This window comes from Cavia porcellus, unplaced genomic scaffold, assembly GCF_034190915.1.
Source record: "Cavia porcellus strain 051 isolate PalLab524CR breed Dunkin Hartley unplaced genomic scaffold, mCavPor4.1 scaffold_21, whole genome shotgun sequence".
Taxonomy (NCBI): domain Eukaryota; kingdom Metazoa; phylum Chordata; class Mammalia; order Rodentia; family Caviidae; genus Cavia; species Cavia porcellus.
Genome location: NW_026947504.1, coordinates 61,374,640 through 61,390,413, shown reverse-complemented (window position 1 = coordinate 61,390,413; position 15,774 = coordinate 61,374,640). Strand labels below are relative to the sequence as shown.

At 34.0% G+C, this 15,774-nt stretch overlaps 1 protein-coding gene across 3 annotated transcripts in view; it reads left to right on the top strand.

The window, feature by feature from the left end:
• Zc3h13 (zinc finger CCCH-type containing 13) overlaps nucleotides 1-15,466 on the top strand; it is a 76,962-nt gene extending 61,496 nt beyond the window's left edge. For all 3 annotated transcript variants that reach the window (XM_063232761.1, XM_003477477.5, XM_063232762.1), the window contains 4 exons: nucleotides 957-1,106; nucleotides 2,395-2,595; nucleotides 5,864-6,027; nucleotides 12,894-15,466. In XM_063232761.1, coding sequence (XP_063088831.1) covers nucleotides 957-1,106; nucleotides 2,395-2,595; nucleotides 5,864-6,027; nucleotides 12,894-13,064 — 686 coding nt within the window. In that variant the 3' untranslated portion in view covers nucleotides 13,065-15,466. The remainder of the gene's footprint in view (nucleotides 1-956; nucleotides 1,107-2,394; nucleotides 2,596-5,863; nucleotides 6,028-12,893) is intronic.
• The last annotated feature ends 308 nt before the right edge of the window (nucleotides 15,467-15,774 follow it).

The following is a 15,774-nucleotide window of genomic DNA, read 5'->3' as shown; positions in this document are numbered from 1 at the left end:
GAACTTAAAAACATAAAAATCCCATTTTGTGCATGTATGTTTAGATGTATAATTGTATAACAAAACTATTAAAATTGTTTACCACAGAGATAAAGTGGTGAGGATATGGGACCTTGTAGAATTTAATACAACAGAAAGTTCTTACAATGATTAGAAACATTTCATAGTCTTATTTTATTTCCTTCAGATTCATATCCATAGAGTATACAGTTGCAGTATGAAAGTATAGAGGGTGTAGATTTCCTAATGTGTATGGATAGCTAATGATTGATTAGAAATACTAAATGTTTGCCAGTCTTTGGATTATAGTTAGGACTTACCTTGGCATCTCTCAGGAAAAGTCGATAACATAAAAGAAGTGGAAGCAAAGATATTTTGAAATTGTATTATAACATTCTCCTAGAAGCTACATTCGTTAATTAAAAAAAAATTGGGATAGAGAAGGTGAATTGAGAGGTAGGAGAAGAATTAATGGCACTTTTTACATTTTACCTTGCTTATAGAAAGTCCTTCATATGATGAATTAAATATTATAAGATTTACATTTACAATACGTGTTAAAAAATAATGTTTGCAAATTTTAATTAAAATTTATTCAGGTAAAAAATTATAGACTTCTGAAGTTAGAATTTTCAGAATGTTAAAATTATTGAAAATTAACACTATATAGCATTCAATGTTAATATATTAATAGTAGCTTTTAGTTCTGATATAAGATTAGAACATTGCTGCCTATATTATATTCTTACTGCTAAAAATAAATTTAATTAAAACTTCTCCATCTTCTTTTGAGATAAAAGTATTCACTAATTAAGAAATGTAGTTTTCTGATTCAAAAGGATTTTTCACAGTGCTGTAATGTTAACCTTTTGGTTTGACTTAGACATCCCCTCCCTTTAATGTTTGGTGTGGTTTGGCTTGGTTTGGTTTTTTGACATAATTTGTCTGCTTGGCAGGAGATGACGAATCCAAGTTAGATGATGTACATTCACTAGGCTCTGGTGCTGGAGAAGGATATGAACCAATCAGTGATGATGAACTAGATGAAATTCTGGCAGGAGATGTGGAAAAGAGAGAGGACCAGCAGGATGAGGAAAAGATGCCAGGTAATCACTGCACTGGTGATTAAGCATAAAAATTACCCGATTTGTGTTTTCTCTGTCCCCTTTCATTGGAGTTTTTTGTTTCGTATTTTAATTAAGGTTGAAAGACCAATAAAAAGAAAGTGATACTCTGTATGCCTGCTCATCTATTCACTTTTAAGTAGATATTGTTTATGGAAAAGCCTAATTTAAAAAAGCAAAACTTTCCTTTCAGGATTTTTTTGTATGTGTCTTTGTTTTGAGGTGTTTTGTTCTGTTTTGTTTTGTTTTTTGAGACAGTCTCACTGTGTAGTTCAGGCTTGCCTTGAACTCACTACCTATCATGTATTAGACTGGCAGACAATCAGTATTTGGTAAGATTCTGGGTTTATGTAATATGAACCTTAAACTCACAGGTTTTTTATGGTGAGGATCCTGCTTGATCTAGATATATAAAATATGAAATATTTGTTTTTATTTACTTGCTCTTATACTTCACAATTCTTTCTACTATTGTAGAAGGTATATATGATTGTTGCTTGTCTTTTTCTGGTATTAGATATTTTTGAGCAAAAGATTTTATTTTTCATTTGTTCCTTGTTGATGGAATATTTGTTCCAATGTTAATACTAACTATAAAAATTTCATAATGAATTATTTTTTTAAAACTAAGTTATATGTTTGTGCACAGACTAAACACAGACTAAATATGCTAGAGTTAACCCTGGATAGGATTCTGGTACTATGTTTCAAAATGTGAAACAGTGAGCTCTTTCATTGGGAATCTCTCATGTTGTTTAGATGAGTTTTTTTTGTTTCGTTTTTGTTTTTATAGGTATGGAGTAATTTACGTATTTCCTTTGGGGGGAAAGTGTGTTATTGTAAGAGTTCTTAGATTTTAAACATTAGTTTTTAATAGGAAGCTTTCATTTTAAGAAAATGAAATTTTGGTTTAAAATACTTACTAGTCAGTGCATGTTTACTTGGTAGAAACTCATCCCCTGGTGTCCATGGAGAGTTGGTTCCGGGACCCTTGCAGGGGCCTAGACCTGTGGATGCTCAGGTAAAACATACCTCATACTTTTAGTCATCCCTAGATTAATTTAGAATTCCTCATATAATGTAGGCAAGTGGATAATGACAAGAAAAGGGCAACACATGCTCAGTACAACTTCTTTGTGTATTTTTGATCTGTGGTTGAATTCACAGATACAGAACCCATGGATGTGGAGAACCGAATGTATTTTCTCTGTAGATTAAGACTTCTATTTCTTGTTGTAAAAACAAAATCCTATTTCTTAACTTTTTACAGACCCATTAGATGTGATAGATGTGGATTGGTCTGGTCTTATGCCAAAGCATCCAAAAGAACCACGGGAGCCTGGGGCTGCACTCCTCAAATTCACACCTGGAGCTGTTATGCTTAGGGTTGGAATTTCTAGAAAGTTGGCTGGCACTGAGCTCTTTACCAAAGTAAAAGAAACATGTCAGAGACTGTTAGAAAAACCTAAAGGTAACTCCACTTTATTTCAGAATGCTTGTTAGAACTGTTAAGATGGTTTTGAAAATGATTCTGTTTGGTCGTAATATAGCACTTACCCTATAATAACTGGTTTTTGGAAGAATCACTTATATTTGTCATTTAATCTTCATGCTCAAAATTCTCCTTAAATTTATTTTGAGGAAAATTTAATACCACAGAAAAGCTGCATAAATAATAAATTGAACTTTCAGTATCAAAGTACTTTGGAGGATTGAGGATTATAACATGTGTTTATATAGCATAAGCAAGACTTTGGGCTTGAACCAGCACCAAAGAGAAAAGTTTGATGTTTCTTAACACATGAGTTCATGTGTCAGAGTATTCAGTGGTTTACCCTAAACTCAATAATGCACAACCTAGAAAAAGACATATTTTGCATGTCTAAGCAAATATTGTGTCTTACCAACTCTTTCCCTTCGGAACTAAGTATTTCTATCTAAATGCTGATTATCTAGGTTGAACCTTTAATAAAATTGTAACCAAGCATGATGGTACATGCCTATTATTTGGGCATTTTAGGGCATTAAGGCAGCAGATTGCAGGTTTGAGCTCAGGCTGGGTAATTTAGGGACTTAATAAGATCTGGCCTCAAAATAAAACTTAAAGGGCTGGGGACATAACTCAATGTAAAGGACTTGGGTTCCAGTCCCTGTGCTGCCAAGAAAAAAAGTATGACCAAGAGCTTAGTCAGTAGGGACAGATGTGCTGGGTTCCGTAAACCTACCCCGCACTGGTTATTGTTTACTCTGTCTGTGTCAGTATTATCACCAGCAGTTGGAGATGATTGTACCCCAGCTATGTGCTGCAAGGGCAGATGTGCCCTACCATGCTGGCATGTAGGACGCTATGAACTGCTACTTTGTCTGAAAATACTGTATCATGTTGAGTTCTCACCATATTTTAACAGCTTTAATTATTCCATAATCCATTCATTTATCTGTTCTGAGGTTTTTTGTTCTGGTGCCTACCGTAATTTGTGTAGTGGCTTATTAATAATTCTGTTAGTTAGGAGAGGTGAAATAGATAACGAAAGGAAGGAAAAGGAGGTAAAGGTACAAACGATAATTATGTCCCTGAGAATTAAGTTGTTTAGTTAAAAGAATTGTTTCTTACTGATATAAAATTGGAAAACATTATTTTACAAGTTTCGTGAATCCATGCCCTTTTTCTCCTTTTAGCATAAGCAATAAAATTTTTGATCTTGCTGTAATCCAATAGTGTATGTGCGTGAAACCTACTTAAGTTACAATCTTGAACATTTATAAACCTGAAAAATGAGCAAAGACTTGGGATTCTTGCCCCACTTTTTCCTTATGTTAGCTGGGTCTGTGATCTTAATCAAGTAACTCCTGAGGCTCTCCATTTCATTTGTGAAATGAGAGAGTGAAAACCTCGATCTTATCTACCTCTAAAACTGTTTACTTCTGTGAGTTTTGCCAGTGCCATTTCAAGTTAACATTCACTTTGATTTTACTAACTATGAAATAAAATTTGACCCTTAGTTATGACATAGTAAAACACAAAACTGTGAACTGTTAATAAAAGAAAGATTTATTACTTAACCGCCATACTTTTTTTTGCCAAAAAAGGTAAAAATTGATAAATGCTCTTGAGCATACATTTCATATGGAATTGAACTTAATTTCCTACTATATTCAGTGTTGAATTATCTTTTATAATATATCTTTTACTAATTATTGCCATTACCCATATCAGTGACTAACATATATATGTTCAGTAAATGCGAAATAATTGTTTACTGATACATGCATTATATTTAGTCTGTTCTGATAGCGCAACACTAAAAAGAGCTCTATATGTTTATGCTACATGTTTATTTTTAAGCCAGAAATAAACCTAAGCTTAACAGAGAAAACTACATGTTTATTGAAATTGAAATTGCTTTTATATAGGTTAACTAATTGCAGTATAGTTATGTTCTCTTGAGTAACTTTTCTAATTATTTTGCATTCTTTGTTTTCCTTGTAAGTATGTGCTTAGCGTCTTTGAGAAATATAGTACTGATCAGTTCATGAACCATGAACAGACTGGAAATTTATTCATGTGTACTCTTTGAAGAAGTTTACAGTTCCTGTAGTCCTTTACATATGTAGAAGTGTTGTTATTGTACTATTGTGAAAACAGAAAGATTACCAATAAAAAAAAATCTGTTCTAACAGGAAGGGCATGCTTCAATGCAAATTTCTTCAGTTTGTATCTACAAGGGAATAATGGTTCGTATGTTTGTTGACATTGGTTCAGGAGTGAACCATCTGAGGAACTGCTCTTTTTTTTTCTTTATGATATTTTGCCCCAATTATGGAGGTTCTGGTGCTATAAGATGGATGTATTTTAAAAAGCTTCTCAGATAATTCTGATAAGATGTCAGAATTTAGAAACTAATTTTGAGTTAGCATTTATGTTTATACGTTTCTTACATTATATACTTGGGTCTATTTGTAAGACTATTTCCTTGTTAATTATCTAATCATTACTTATGCTGTGCAGTTCAAAAAATTCAAACGAACTGCGTAATGTAGCTTCATTTGTTCTTGTCAAATTTGTTTTTTGTCTTTACCCATGTACTATTTACTGCTTTTCTTTGTGAATTCTAATAGTAACTTACCTGTGCTGATGTGATAAGAGTATTTAAGAGTCATGCACTTAAGACTATGTGCATCATACATACACATATAGAGTACTGTATAATAGAATGCTTAAGGGTTATTTATTGGAATTAATAGCTGGTTCTCCTGTTATTTTGATTTCCCTTTTTTCTGTTTTTAACCCTTTTTTTTTCTTTGTGTTTTTTGAGACAAGGTGTCACTGTGTAGTTCAGACTGGCCTTGAATCAACTATGTAGCTCAGGCTGGCCTCTAACTTGGAATGATTAACTTTTCTTTTTGGAGGTCACAGTCTTAAAAGATTATTACGTTTGAATCTTGCTTTAATGAAGTCCTGAAATCTAGAACTTTAAATAGTAGTTAATAGTAAGCAACATACTCAATTTGATTTCAGTAATTCTTCACTTAATCTTATCATAGTAATCAGTTTTTAAGTTTAGCAACATAACTGTATAACTGTATGTTGAAGATCATTTACAGAGAGTATTGCCATTTGTATGAAATAATTTTCAACAATTCTGCTAATTTTTGATAAATTCTGGAGCATTTAATTAAGCCATTGGTAGTACTTTCCTATTTAACAAAGATGTAATGCATGTTTGTTTTTATTATAGATACTGACAGTCTTTTTGAACATGAATTGGGGGCTCTCAATATGGCTGCATTACTACGAAAAGAAGAAAGAGCAAATCTTCTTAGCAATCTTGGACCATGTTGTAAAGCACTATGCTTCAGACGGGATTCCGCAATCCGAAAGCAGCTTGTTAAAAATGAGAAGGTACTGTAATTTCCTTGAGAAAAAACAGAGTGCAAAGTATGAATAGCATGTTTTTTATGTGATTGCTTTAAAGTGAAATCTCATTTTGTTTCTTTTCATGAGCTTGGACTTAGACTTAAAATTTCTAATACTTTTTATTTTACTTTAGTAATATGGATCAGTGATTGTACTGAATAACAAAATTGTTCTAAATAACAGTTTGTAATTTAAAACTTCATACAAAGAAAAGCATTCATTTTGTGGCATTTTACATTTATGAAAAATTTCTTTATATAAACATGTTAGAAATATTTTTCAAAGATCAATGACCAAAAAGTCCCAGGCAAAACATAGACAGAGTATTTATAAGGGATAGTGTTTCTGAGACTGTACCAAGTTGGAAGAGAGAAAAATATAATGAAAGTGATGATCTACTGTATGAGCATTTTCCTGATAAGGATAGAGAAAGTTGAAAAGTAAGATAAAAATTAGATTTGATTTGGAAGAGCTCTGATAAGAACTGGAAAACATCTTTAGTCATTTTAAAGTTAGAAAGCCATACTTTTTATTTTGGATTTTTTAGTGATGATGAACATGGATGGTATAACCAAGAAAGTTGATTCTAAAAAGTTTTTAAAAATTAATATATTAACCTCTTACAGTGACAGGTAAAAAAAAATATGTAGGATTATGTTTGGATATATAACATTGCTAAACAAAAGGATACCTCTTTAAAGAAAGATACTCAAGATTGGGGGTGGGAGAGTAAATTCATAAAAAATGAAGATGATCTCCTCTCCAGAGAGTAAAGTGGAAACAGATATCAAGAATAAGAGACTTAATTTTTAAGTCACTTTTGGACTATATAGTTACCATGTCTTCCCTACTTAAATGCTTCCATAAAAATTACCTTTGATAGAGTTAACATAGTGATTCTTTGTTGCCATTCTTACTTCAGTATATACCTAAGTCTTATTCTTTTGCCATGGTACCCATCTCAGCTTTGTAGTCTTTCTCGACTGAACATTTCTCTGAGAAAATAGAACCTCCCGTTTCTTAAGCATGTGTGTAATGAAACATTATCTATTAAGCACATACCAGTTAACACCATCCTTGGTAGTAAGTTGAAAAATAATGATTCACTTCATTTTCTGCCTGGTTCAGATTAGAAATTTCAGTTGAGAAGGATTGTATGATTTATAATCTCTTAAGGGTCCTTTTAAAAATAGAGATATTATTTATATCTACTGATTCCTCTGTTGATAATGCTTCTCAAAGATTGTGACTATCAGAAACTTACCATCCTTCATTATAAGTGCAAATAATTATAATTATGTGCAAATAATTATAATTATGTGACATATAATGAAAATTTTAATTGCACATTATAAATGTCTTAAATGATCCACCTAAAGAAAGTGCTGCAAGTTTTTAGATTACTCAGTGTTAAAAATACCAGCACAAGCCAGGTGGTAATATGTGCCTATAATCCTAGAATTTGTAAGGCTGAGACAGAGAAAATTACCACGTTCAGTCAGCCTGAACTGTATAACAAAGACCTGTCTCAAACAACACCACCAAAAATAAATAAACAAAAATATTAGCACAAAAGCCAAATAGGAAGAAAAGACATAATTAAAGAAAAATTTTTCAGATATTGGACAGCCTTATGAAAAATCTAAGAACCTGTGAATATTAAAAAAAAAAAAAAAAAATATATATATATATATATATATATAGAATAGGGTCATTTGTTAGGGTATGTGGTGAGCTCTGTTAATAAATAAAAGCAGAATACTATTGACACAGTATATTGGCATCATCCTTTATGTAAGAGAGTGGTTGTTTTAAAGTATATAAATTATAAAGCATTTCTGAAGAAATAAGGTTACAAAAACAATCTTAGGTGTTGTGAATGGGTTTAAATATTTTAATATTATAATAAAAATAAAGTTTGCTGAAACTACACTAAATAGAAGAAAATAATAAAAACAGGAATCAATGAATTTGAAGGTAAAATAAATTAATGAAACCAAAAGCTGATTCTTTGAACTGAATAAAATTTATAATCTAGGAAAACTGACCAAAAAATAAAGCTCAAATGACCCATATCAGGAATGAAAGTAGGGATATCACTACATGTCTTACAAATATTAAAAGGATAATAAAGAAGTATTGATGAGATTTTGGCACGATAGACAAAGAAAGGAGAAAAGAGTCCTTTAATTGCGGGCACCCGAGGGCTGCAGAGGAGACCCAGACACCCTCTGGTGAGAACAAAGAAGTGAAAGTATTTCCATTTCCATTATCAGGTCTGGCTGGGCGAGGAGTTTGGGAGGTGGGTAAAATGACATATTAACAACTGATTCAAAGGAGCCATCTGCGTGTGCAAGACAAAAAACGAAAGATTTATGGGGCTGGAAGTGGAACGTTTGGGTAGTTGTGGAGTCTGGGGATTGGGGAGGGCTTGGCGCACACGCAAGAAGGGAGCAGGAGGTTTATTTCTGAAACTAGAAGGAAAACATAGAAGGTACGCTTGGAGAGAAGTTGGTTCTCTGGGCCCTGTACCAAGTTAGGCAAATGTCATGTTAGAGACAGCTAAGCCCCAAGCTGGCAAACCCTTATCAAATACTATGAATAAATTTATGCTCTTAAATTTGACAGTTTACAAGAAGTGGAATGAATTCTAATACTACAAACTACCAAAACTTAAAGAAATAATATATAACCTGAATAATCCTTTGTCTGTTGTTCCTTTAAATTAAATTTGTAGTAAAAAATTGAGATTCGATTGTGTTATGTGTTTGGTGAGCCACTGCGATCAGCTGACCTGCGTTACTGGAGTGTTTTTTGGAAGATCACTGGGCATCTGCGGCAGGTCCCAGTGTAAACACATGACTAGAAAATTTCTTCTTGCCTCAGTACTTGCTCTTAATTTGAGTTTTACATACCCATCATGTCAAAAGTGCTTTTCTCCTATAATCTTGGGCTCCAAAAGGTCTAGTTGTCCAAAATGTGGCTCTACTGGTGAAGTGGAAAATATAACTTACAGATACAAACTTTCCTTAAAAGTTGCAGAATCAAATTATTTGTCATTATTGTGTTTGGGAGCTGCTTAGATGCATTTTTTTGTCTTACTGCCACTGATTTGCACAGGTACATTCAGGATCCTAATAAAATTCCAGAAATACTACATAGTGATACAATACAGGACCTGTTAACGAAAGCAGTCAAAAATTGCTTTGTGGGACAAAGCTTTATTTTTGGAGTGACGGAGAACATGGCGGACAGATAGCGGCAGCTACAGAGGCTCTCTGAGATTACCAGCTTGGAATCCAGGAATGGTGCAGAGTGGGGAGTCCTAAGCAAGGGGAGATATACCCTGCCTACCCAAGAACTAACTAAGCTGAGAGAAACCAACTGGAAATTCAGTCCCGGTGCTATAATGGGAACAGATGAAATCTCAGCACAGAAGCAGGAATGTGCGCCTCTGGAAGCCGCGATTTGAATTTCCTGCTGCCTCTGCTGCATCTGAATCCGCACAGCAGGGAGAGAAAAGTGCGAAAGCCCTGAGAGTGGGAATCGGCAGAGGGAGTTGAGAGCAGGACTGGCGGGGGGGCCCTGCATCGACCTGCAGTGAGTGGTGGGAGCAGAGACTCTTCCATGGACTAGGAGGCTCCAACAGGGGACATTCTGGGACCGGCAGACTAGCCAGAACAGAACACTGCAGTGACTTTAATCACATATTCACCTCTCAAGCGGGATTGGTGGGGACAGCCGGGCCTGGTGACGCTGTGGACTAAGACCCAGTAGGCTAGCCCAAACCAGGTCCCAGTGCCTGGCGGTGCATCCTAGCAGTAAAGCCTTTGGTAGGTTGACTGACCTGGAAGGGCAGGCCCAGCAGAGGCTGCCCAGGTCTGTGTCTCCCTAGTACACTGCAGTTGGGTGGGAACACATAGCCGGTGGATTCAAACAAACTGTAACTGACAAAGGAAAAAAAAAAAAAAAAAAACTAGGCCTCCTATTTACACTTCTGTGGAAGGAACAAAAATATGGGAAGAGGGAGCAACAAGAAAGGGTCCTTGGTCCCCAATCCTTAGAACACTAATCCAGGAAAGGTAAATACAAATGAGAATGAGGATACAAAACATGCAATATCAGGCATGGCACCAATAGACATAAAGCGGTATCTCCAGAGCCTGCTCACAGATGACTTCAAAGGTGAAGTATTTAATGAAATAAAGCAAGATATAAGTAGAATAGTTAAAGAAATGCTAAGCACTGCCCAAGGAAAAAAAACAGATGGTGGAATGGAAGAACAGAAAAAAAGGGGAGAATTGTTTAATGGAGAAAATAGAGAAAACATAGAATATGTGAAGCAGATTCAAAGAGATTACCAGGAAACTAAAAACTCTATTGAAAGCTGGCATAACAGCTTGAAAGAAACAAAGGATAGATTATCTGAACTGGAGGACAGATTTGTAATATGGGAGCATGAAATGAAAAACTTCTTAAAAATAACGAAACAAACAGCAATAATACAAAGGCAAGAAGATGGTAAGAAGATCTATAACTTAAGAATTAAGAACATAAAAGAAGAGGTAGGGACACAAACAAATGAACTACAAAAGCTACTCACAGAAATAATCCAGGAGAATTTCCCTAATTTAGCAAAAGGTAAAGATACTCAGATATATGAGGCATACAGGACCCCAGCCACCTACAACCCAAACAGAGCTACACCCAGGCATATAATAATCAAAATACCAGAAATCCAATATAAGAACAGAATATTAAAAGCCGTCAGAGACAAGAAACAGATCACTTACAAGGGAACACCCATCAGAATTACAGCAGACTTCTCGCCACAAACCATCAAATCACGAAGAGTGTGGGGAGAAATCAAGCTTTGAAAGATAATAACCTCCAGCCAAGATTGATATATTCTGCACAACTGTCCCTAGAAATTGATGGGAAAACAAGGTGCTTCCAGGATAAAGAGGAACTAGGGGAATTTGCAACCACCAATTCAACTCTACAGAGATTACTACAGGATATTCTAAAAATGAAAAATACCGAAATTCCAGAAACAGTGGCAGAGAGGCCACAATGAATGAAGCAGAAAGTGAAATGAAGAAGACAAACTGACAACTAATGACAGAAAAAGAGCTCACCAGAAATGAGGCAGAGAAGGTTAGATGGTAGGAACAGCTATTTTGGAAAAAGCAAGACATCATAATAGCTAGTGCTGATTTAACATCATTTTGTTTTGAAGCCCCATCAAACTTTTGTTCTTTTGTCTCCATAGGTCTTAACATGTTGTATCTTACTGGATTTTATTATATGTGATAATATTAAACAAACACTTTTATAGGCAAGGAGATTATACAGAAGCCATTCACGAGGACTGTAATTCATACATCTCACTGCTGGGAGATGGAACAGTCAAGCCTGTTCCTCTGGTGGGTCAAGCTGGTGGGAATGTGCTAACTACCTCTTTCAGTCACATAAAAACAACCAGTCAGCCAACACATCTCAGCAATAGCAAGTGTTGGTGAGGTTGCATAAGTGATAAGAATTCTTATATGCTGCATTACTAACGAGAATACAGAATGGTATAGCCACTTTGGAAAAGTTTGATTATTTCTTACAAAGGTAAATATACATTCACTGTATGATTGATTCATCAGTTCCATGACCAATATTTACCATAAAAAAAGAGAACTTACTTTCATATAAAAACTTGTGCACAGAAGTTTATAACAGCCATATTCAACTCCAACAAACCAACTCCATTGATCTTCAGCTGGATAATAGATGAACTATGATGTATACATAAAATGAATCACTAATTGTCCATAAAATGTAGGCAAACTATTGGTACTGTTAACATGGATGAGTCTCAAAGGTACGCTAAAGAAAGGAACTGACCTCAAAAGTTACATTTTGTATTTACGTGACATTCTGGAAGACATCCCAGTGGTTGCCAGTGGTTAAACTTGGATGTGAATACAAAGTGGCAGAAAGGAAATTTTTTAGGTAATAAAACTGGTTGATCTTCATTGTGATTGAAGTTACTTGGGTTAAACCTCATATGCATAAAAAGCTAATTTTCCTGTATTACACTTCATGACATAAAATTCTTTTTAACAAATGTCCAGGTGTGAGCTAAGAACCACAGTCTTTTGTATTTAAGACTCTCAAAAAAAGAATTAGCAGAGGCCTGAAAGTATTCAAACCTCACTTTGATTTCTTTATCCACGTGGTTAGGGAATGTAATAGCTTTCCAGAATGCTAATGTAGCTTTAGATGACATTAATAGTTATGTGTACATTTTGGTATGTGGTAGTACTACCCAGTACATTAATTACATGACCAACTATCTTGCAGAGAATTCATTCTATTCTGGAGCCAAATTTTTATGAATAATGTTTGGCTTGCAAAAGAAAATGAGAGAAAGGGAGTCATGTCTTACCATCTAAGAGTTTTAAGTTTCTTGAATAAAAGATACTGTCATTCATCAATGGAATGTGTAAGTAGGTTTTATGTTGGTTTTTGTCATTAGAAACGGTAAGTAAATAAACCTATTATATCTCAGGAACTGTTGAGAGAATCCTTGCTTTGAGTTAGATGGAGTGGGGAGGGAAGGAAATATAAAAAGAATTAAAATGTGTTATGTACATGTACCAGCTTCTTATGATGAATGTAAAAGAAAGCAAGAGGTCAAGGTAGCCTCTAAAATTTTCTCTTTTAAAACTAAAAACGAGTCTGAACACTTTGTGATTTTGCTTTTAAATCCACCACAGCAAATTTAACTTCCCCGTCTTCCTTTTTGTCTAGTAGTAATATATATCTTTTATTGGTTTTGTTTTGTTTTCTTAAAATAGGGTACTCTAAAACAACCTTACACGAATGCTCCGATGGTGGACAATGAGTTACTACGGTTAAGTCTTCGGTTATTTAAGCGGAAGACTGCTTGCCATGCCCCAGGACATGAAAAGACTGAAGATAATAAAATACCACAGTCCGGTCTGCAGCAGGAACTGTGCGTGTCCTGAGACTGGAGTTCAGCATGGTACTTTGGATACTATCCTCCTTCAACAGTGTATATTCGTTTTCAGAGTTCTTTAGTTTGACAAACATTATTAAGTGACAAGACAGAAAAGATTTGTCACCACGCTAAGAGTGAAGAACATTGATCTTTGGAGACACTAGTTTTGGCTAACTTAAGATTTTACATTAATTTTTATACAGTACTTAATACTCATGTAAAATAATGTGAAACCGTCTAGATTGAATAGTTTAGTCTGTTCTGTACCTTTTGTTAAAACTGAAGATTTTGGAAAACCTCGTCACTGCTCTTCCAGCCTATAAATATTTTTTATGGAATGGAACCACTGATTTATATTCTGGATCACCCATACAGAAACAATGATTTTATTCAAAAACCATATGTTCATCAAAATAATTGCACACACTGTGCTACACCATGTTGAACAGAACATTTGAAAGGGAATGCTGATCTGGTGTAGTGTTTTGGTAGGTGCATCTCCAGCAGGGAAGCTGAAATATTTTTTTTAAGTTCTAAAAAAATGACTTCATGAGTCTTTGATTTTTTTTAAATGTGTATGTATTGTTGTGTATATTGGTGTCTTTGTGGTCTAAATAATTTGTTTGTTATCAAAGACTGTATCGTTTTTATTTTTAATAAACATACCTTCCCTTTCCTTGTTCAAGTTTTATGTACTGTGCTCTTCATTAGCCATATTCCTGATGTGCTGAAGCATTTATCATCAACTATAAAGTTTCCTACTTCAGACATATTCCCGCTTGTGTCCTTACTGTTGAACTGCTGTACATATTGTGACACATGTTAAAGATGCACTTCAAATATAGCTCAGTAATTAGTTGAAGCAAACCAGTGGTAGACAAGCATATATAACTGATGAGGTTTACAATCCTACTATTGTATTCTTCAATATTATAACCTTTAGTTACATTGAACTGTGTCCATCCTATACTATGTAACACAGAAAACAGCTTTACTTTTAAAAAAATATATAAATCTTATTTGTTCTCTATATGTTAAGTCATAAAGTGAACATATGAATTGGAAGTGGCTGCATCCTGAGGAATTTGTGGGCAGACAGAAGTAATGATAATAAAATATCAAAATTTTGATTTGATCACAGTCTTTTACAATTTTGGTAAAGTGTTTCCTATGTGAGTAGTAAAAGATTATATAATAACACTTAAGAGTTTCTGTTCACTTCAAGAAACATTTGTTGTGCAGTTAATTTGTATCCAGTAAAGGAAATAATCTTATTTTAAATGACTTTGAAATCATGTATAAGAAATTTGCAAGCAGAACTGAAAACAAAAAGTAATCACATTTACTGACATTTTTTGTTTTACTAAATGTTCTGAATAAAGAAAAGAAAATTCTTATCCCAGAGAGTGACTGTCCTTTAGGATACTACTTCGTAATTAAAATAGATGAAATTGTTTTCTGCAGCATTAAGATTTAAGATACAAACCTTTTTTTGATTTAATTTTTCAATGATTTAACTTCCTACAGTTTTCTTTTTACTACTTTTAATTTTGGAATATGACAAAAGTGATTGTTGGAATATGACAAAAGTGATTGTTTCCCCATTTGTCCATTAATATGGTCATATTTCAAAAATTATTTACAGAATAAAAACTACAGTTATATATGCAGTTTACTTAAATCTTTTGCCATTTTAGTTTGGAATATCTTTTATGTTGCAAAAGAAAATTTAGAACTTCCATTATTCACTTGGTCACAATATTCTGAGCTTTATGTTCCTATGAAAATGTACTGTTTCATTTTTTAAAATTCAGTCATTCTCAGTTATTACTAACTGTATCTATGAAATTCTTCTAAAGTGAATCTTTTTGTTGGGTTTTTCATAAAACCTTTTGGATATATATAAAACCCTCAGAGAAATTGGATTTCTGAAAATGTCTTTCAGTCTATAAATTATTTTGAATTTCTGTCTCAATTGATGGATCAAATTTTTCCATTTGTCATGATTGCAGGACTGGATGCAAGCTGCTCGTTTGAGTTGTCCAAATAGAAAAGGAAGAAAAGTGTCTGCAATTCAAAAAACAATGAGCGTTAACATGCAATTAGGTAATTGAGACAACCGTTTAATGTCGTTAAAAATTTTTGGCAGCTGTCTTCCTCACTTAAAAGGTTAGACTGACAGTAGCTAACTTTATTTCACAAAAACTAATAAGCATACTTAAGCAGTAAATTAACAGGCTGAAAAACGTCACCTGTCACTTCTCTGTTCTGAGCAGTGGAAGCCGTTGTCGTTTTCATCTTCTCCGCGGCTGCAGTAAGATTCTGTGATTTACCCTTATCTACTTGAACATTTGTGGCATCAACAGAGTATTTCATTCTTTACTTGAGTAAAGATTAGTTGTACAAGTACTATTGTTTGTGATTTTATTTTTAATCCAAGAAGGAAGAGCTGTCACTTAAACCTCAACTTGTCATCAAAAATGCTATGTGGGGCTGGAGATACAGTTGAGAGGAGCATGCCTTCCTCACACGCACGTGCAAGAACTGAGGAGAGCAGAAGGAGAGGGCTGCCAGAGAGGTGTTCTTTTTGTCTATGTAAAATTATATAGCTATCTTTAAAGATTTAAATTTAAACCTGAACTTACCTTACTTCTTTTTTAAAATCTCTAAACTACAGAATGAACTTCCTTTATTTGTTATTTTGCTCTTTCCATTTG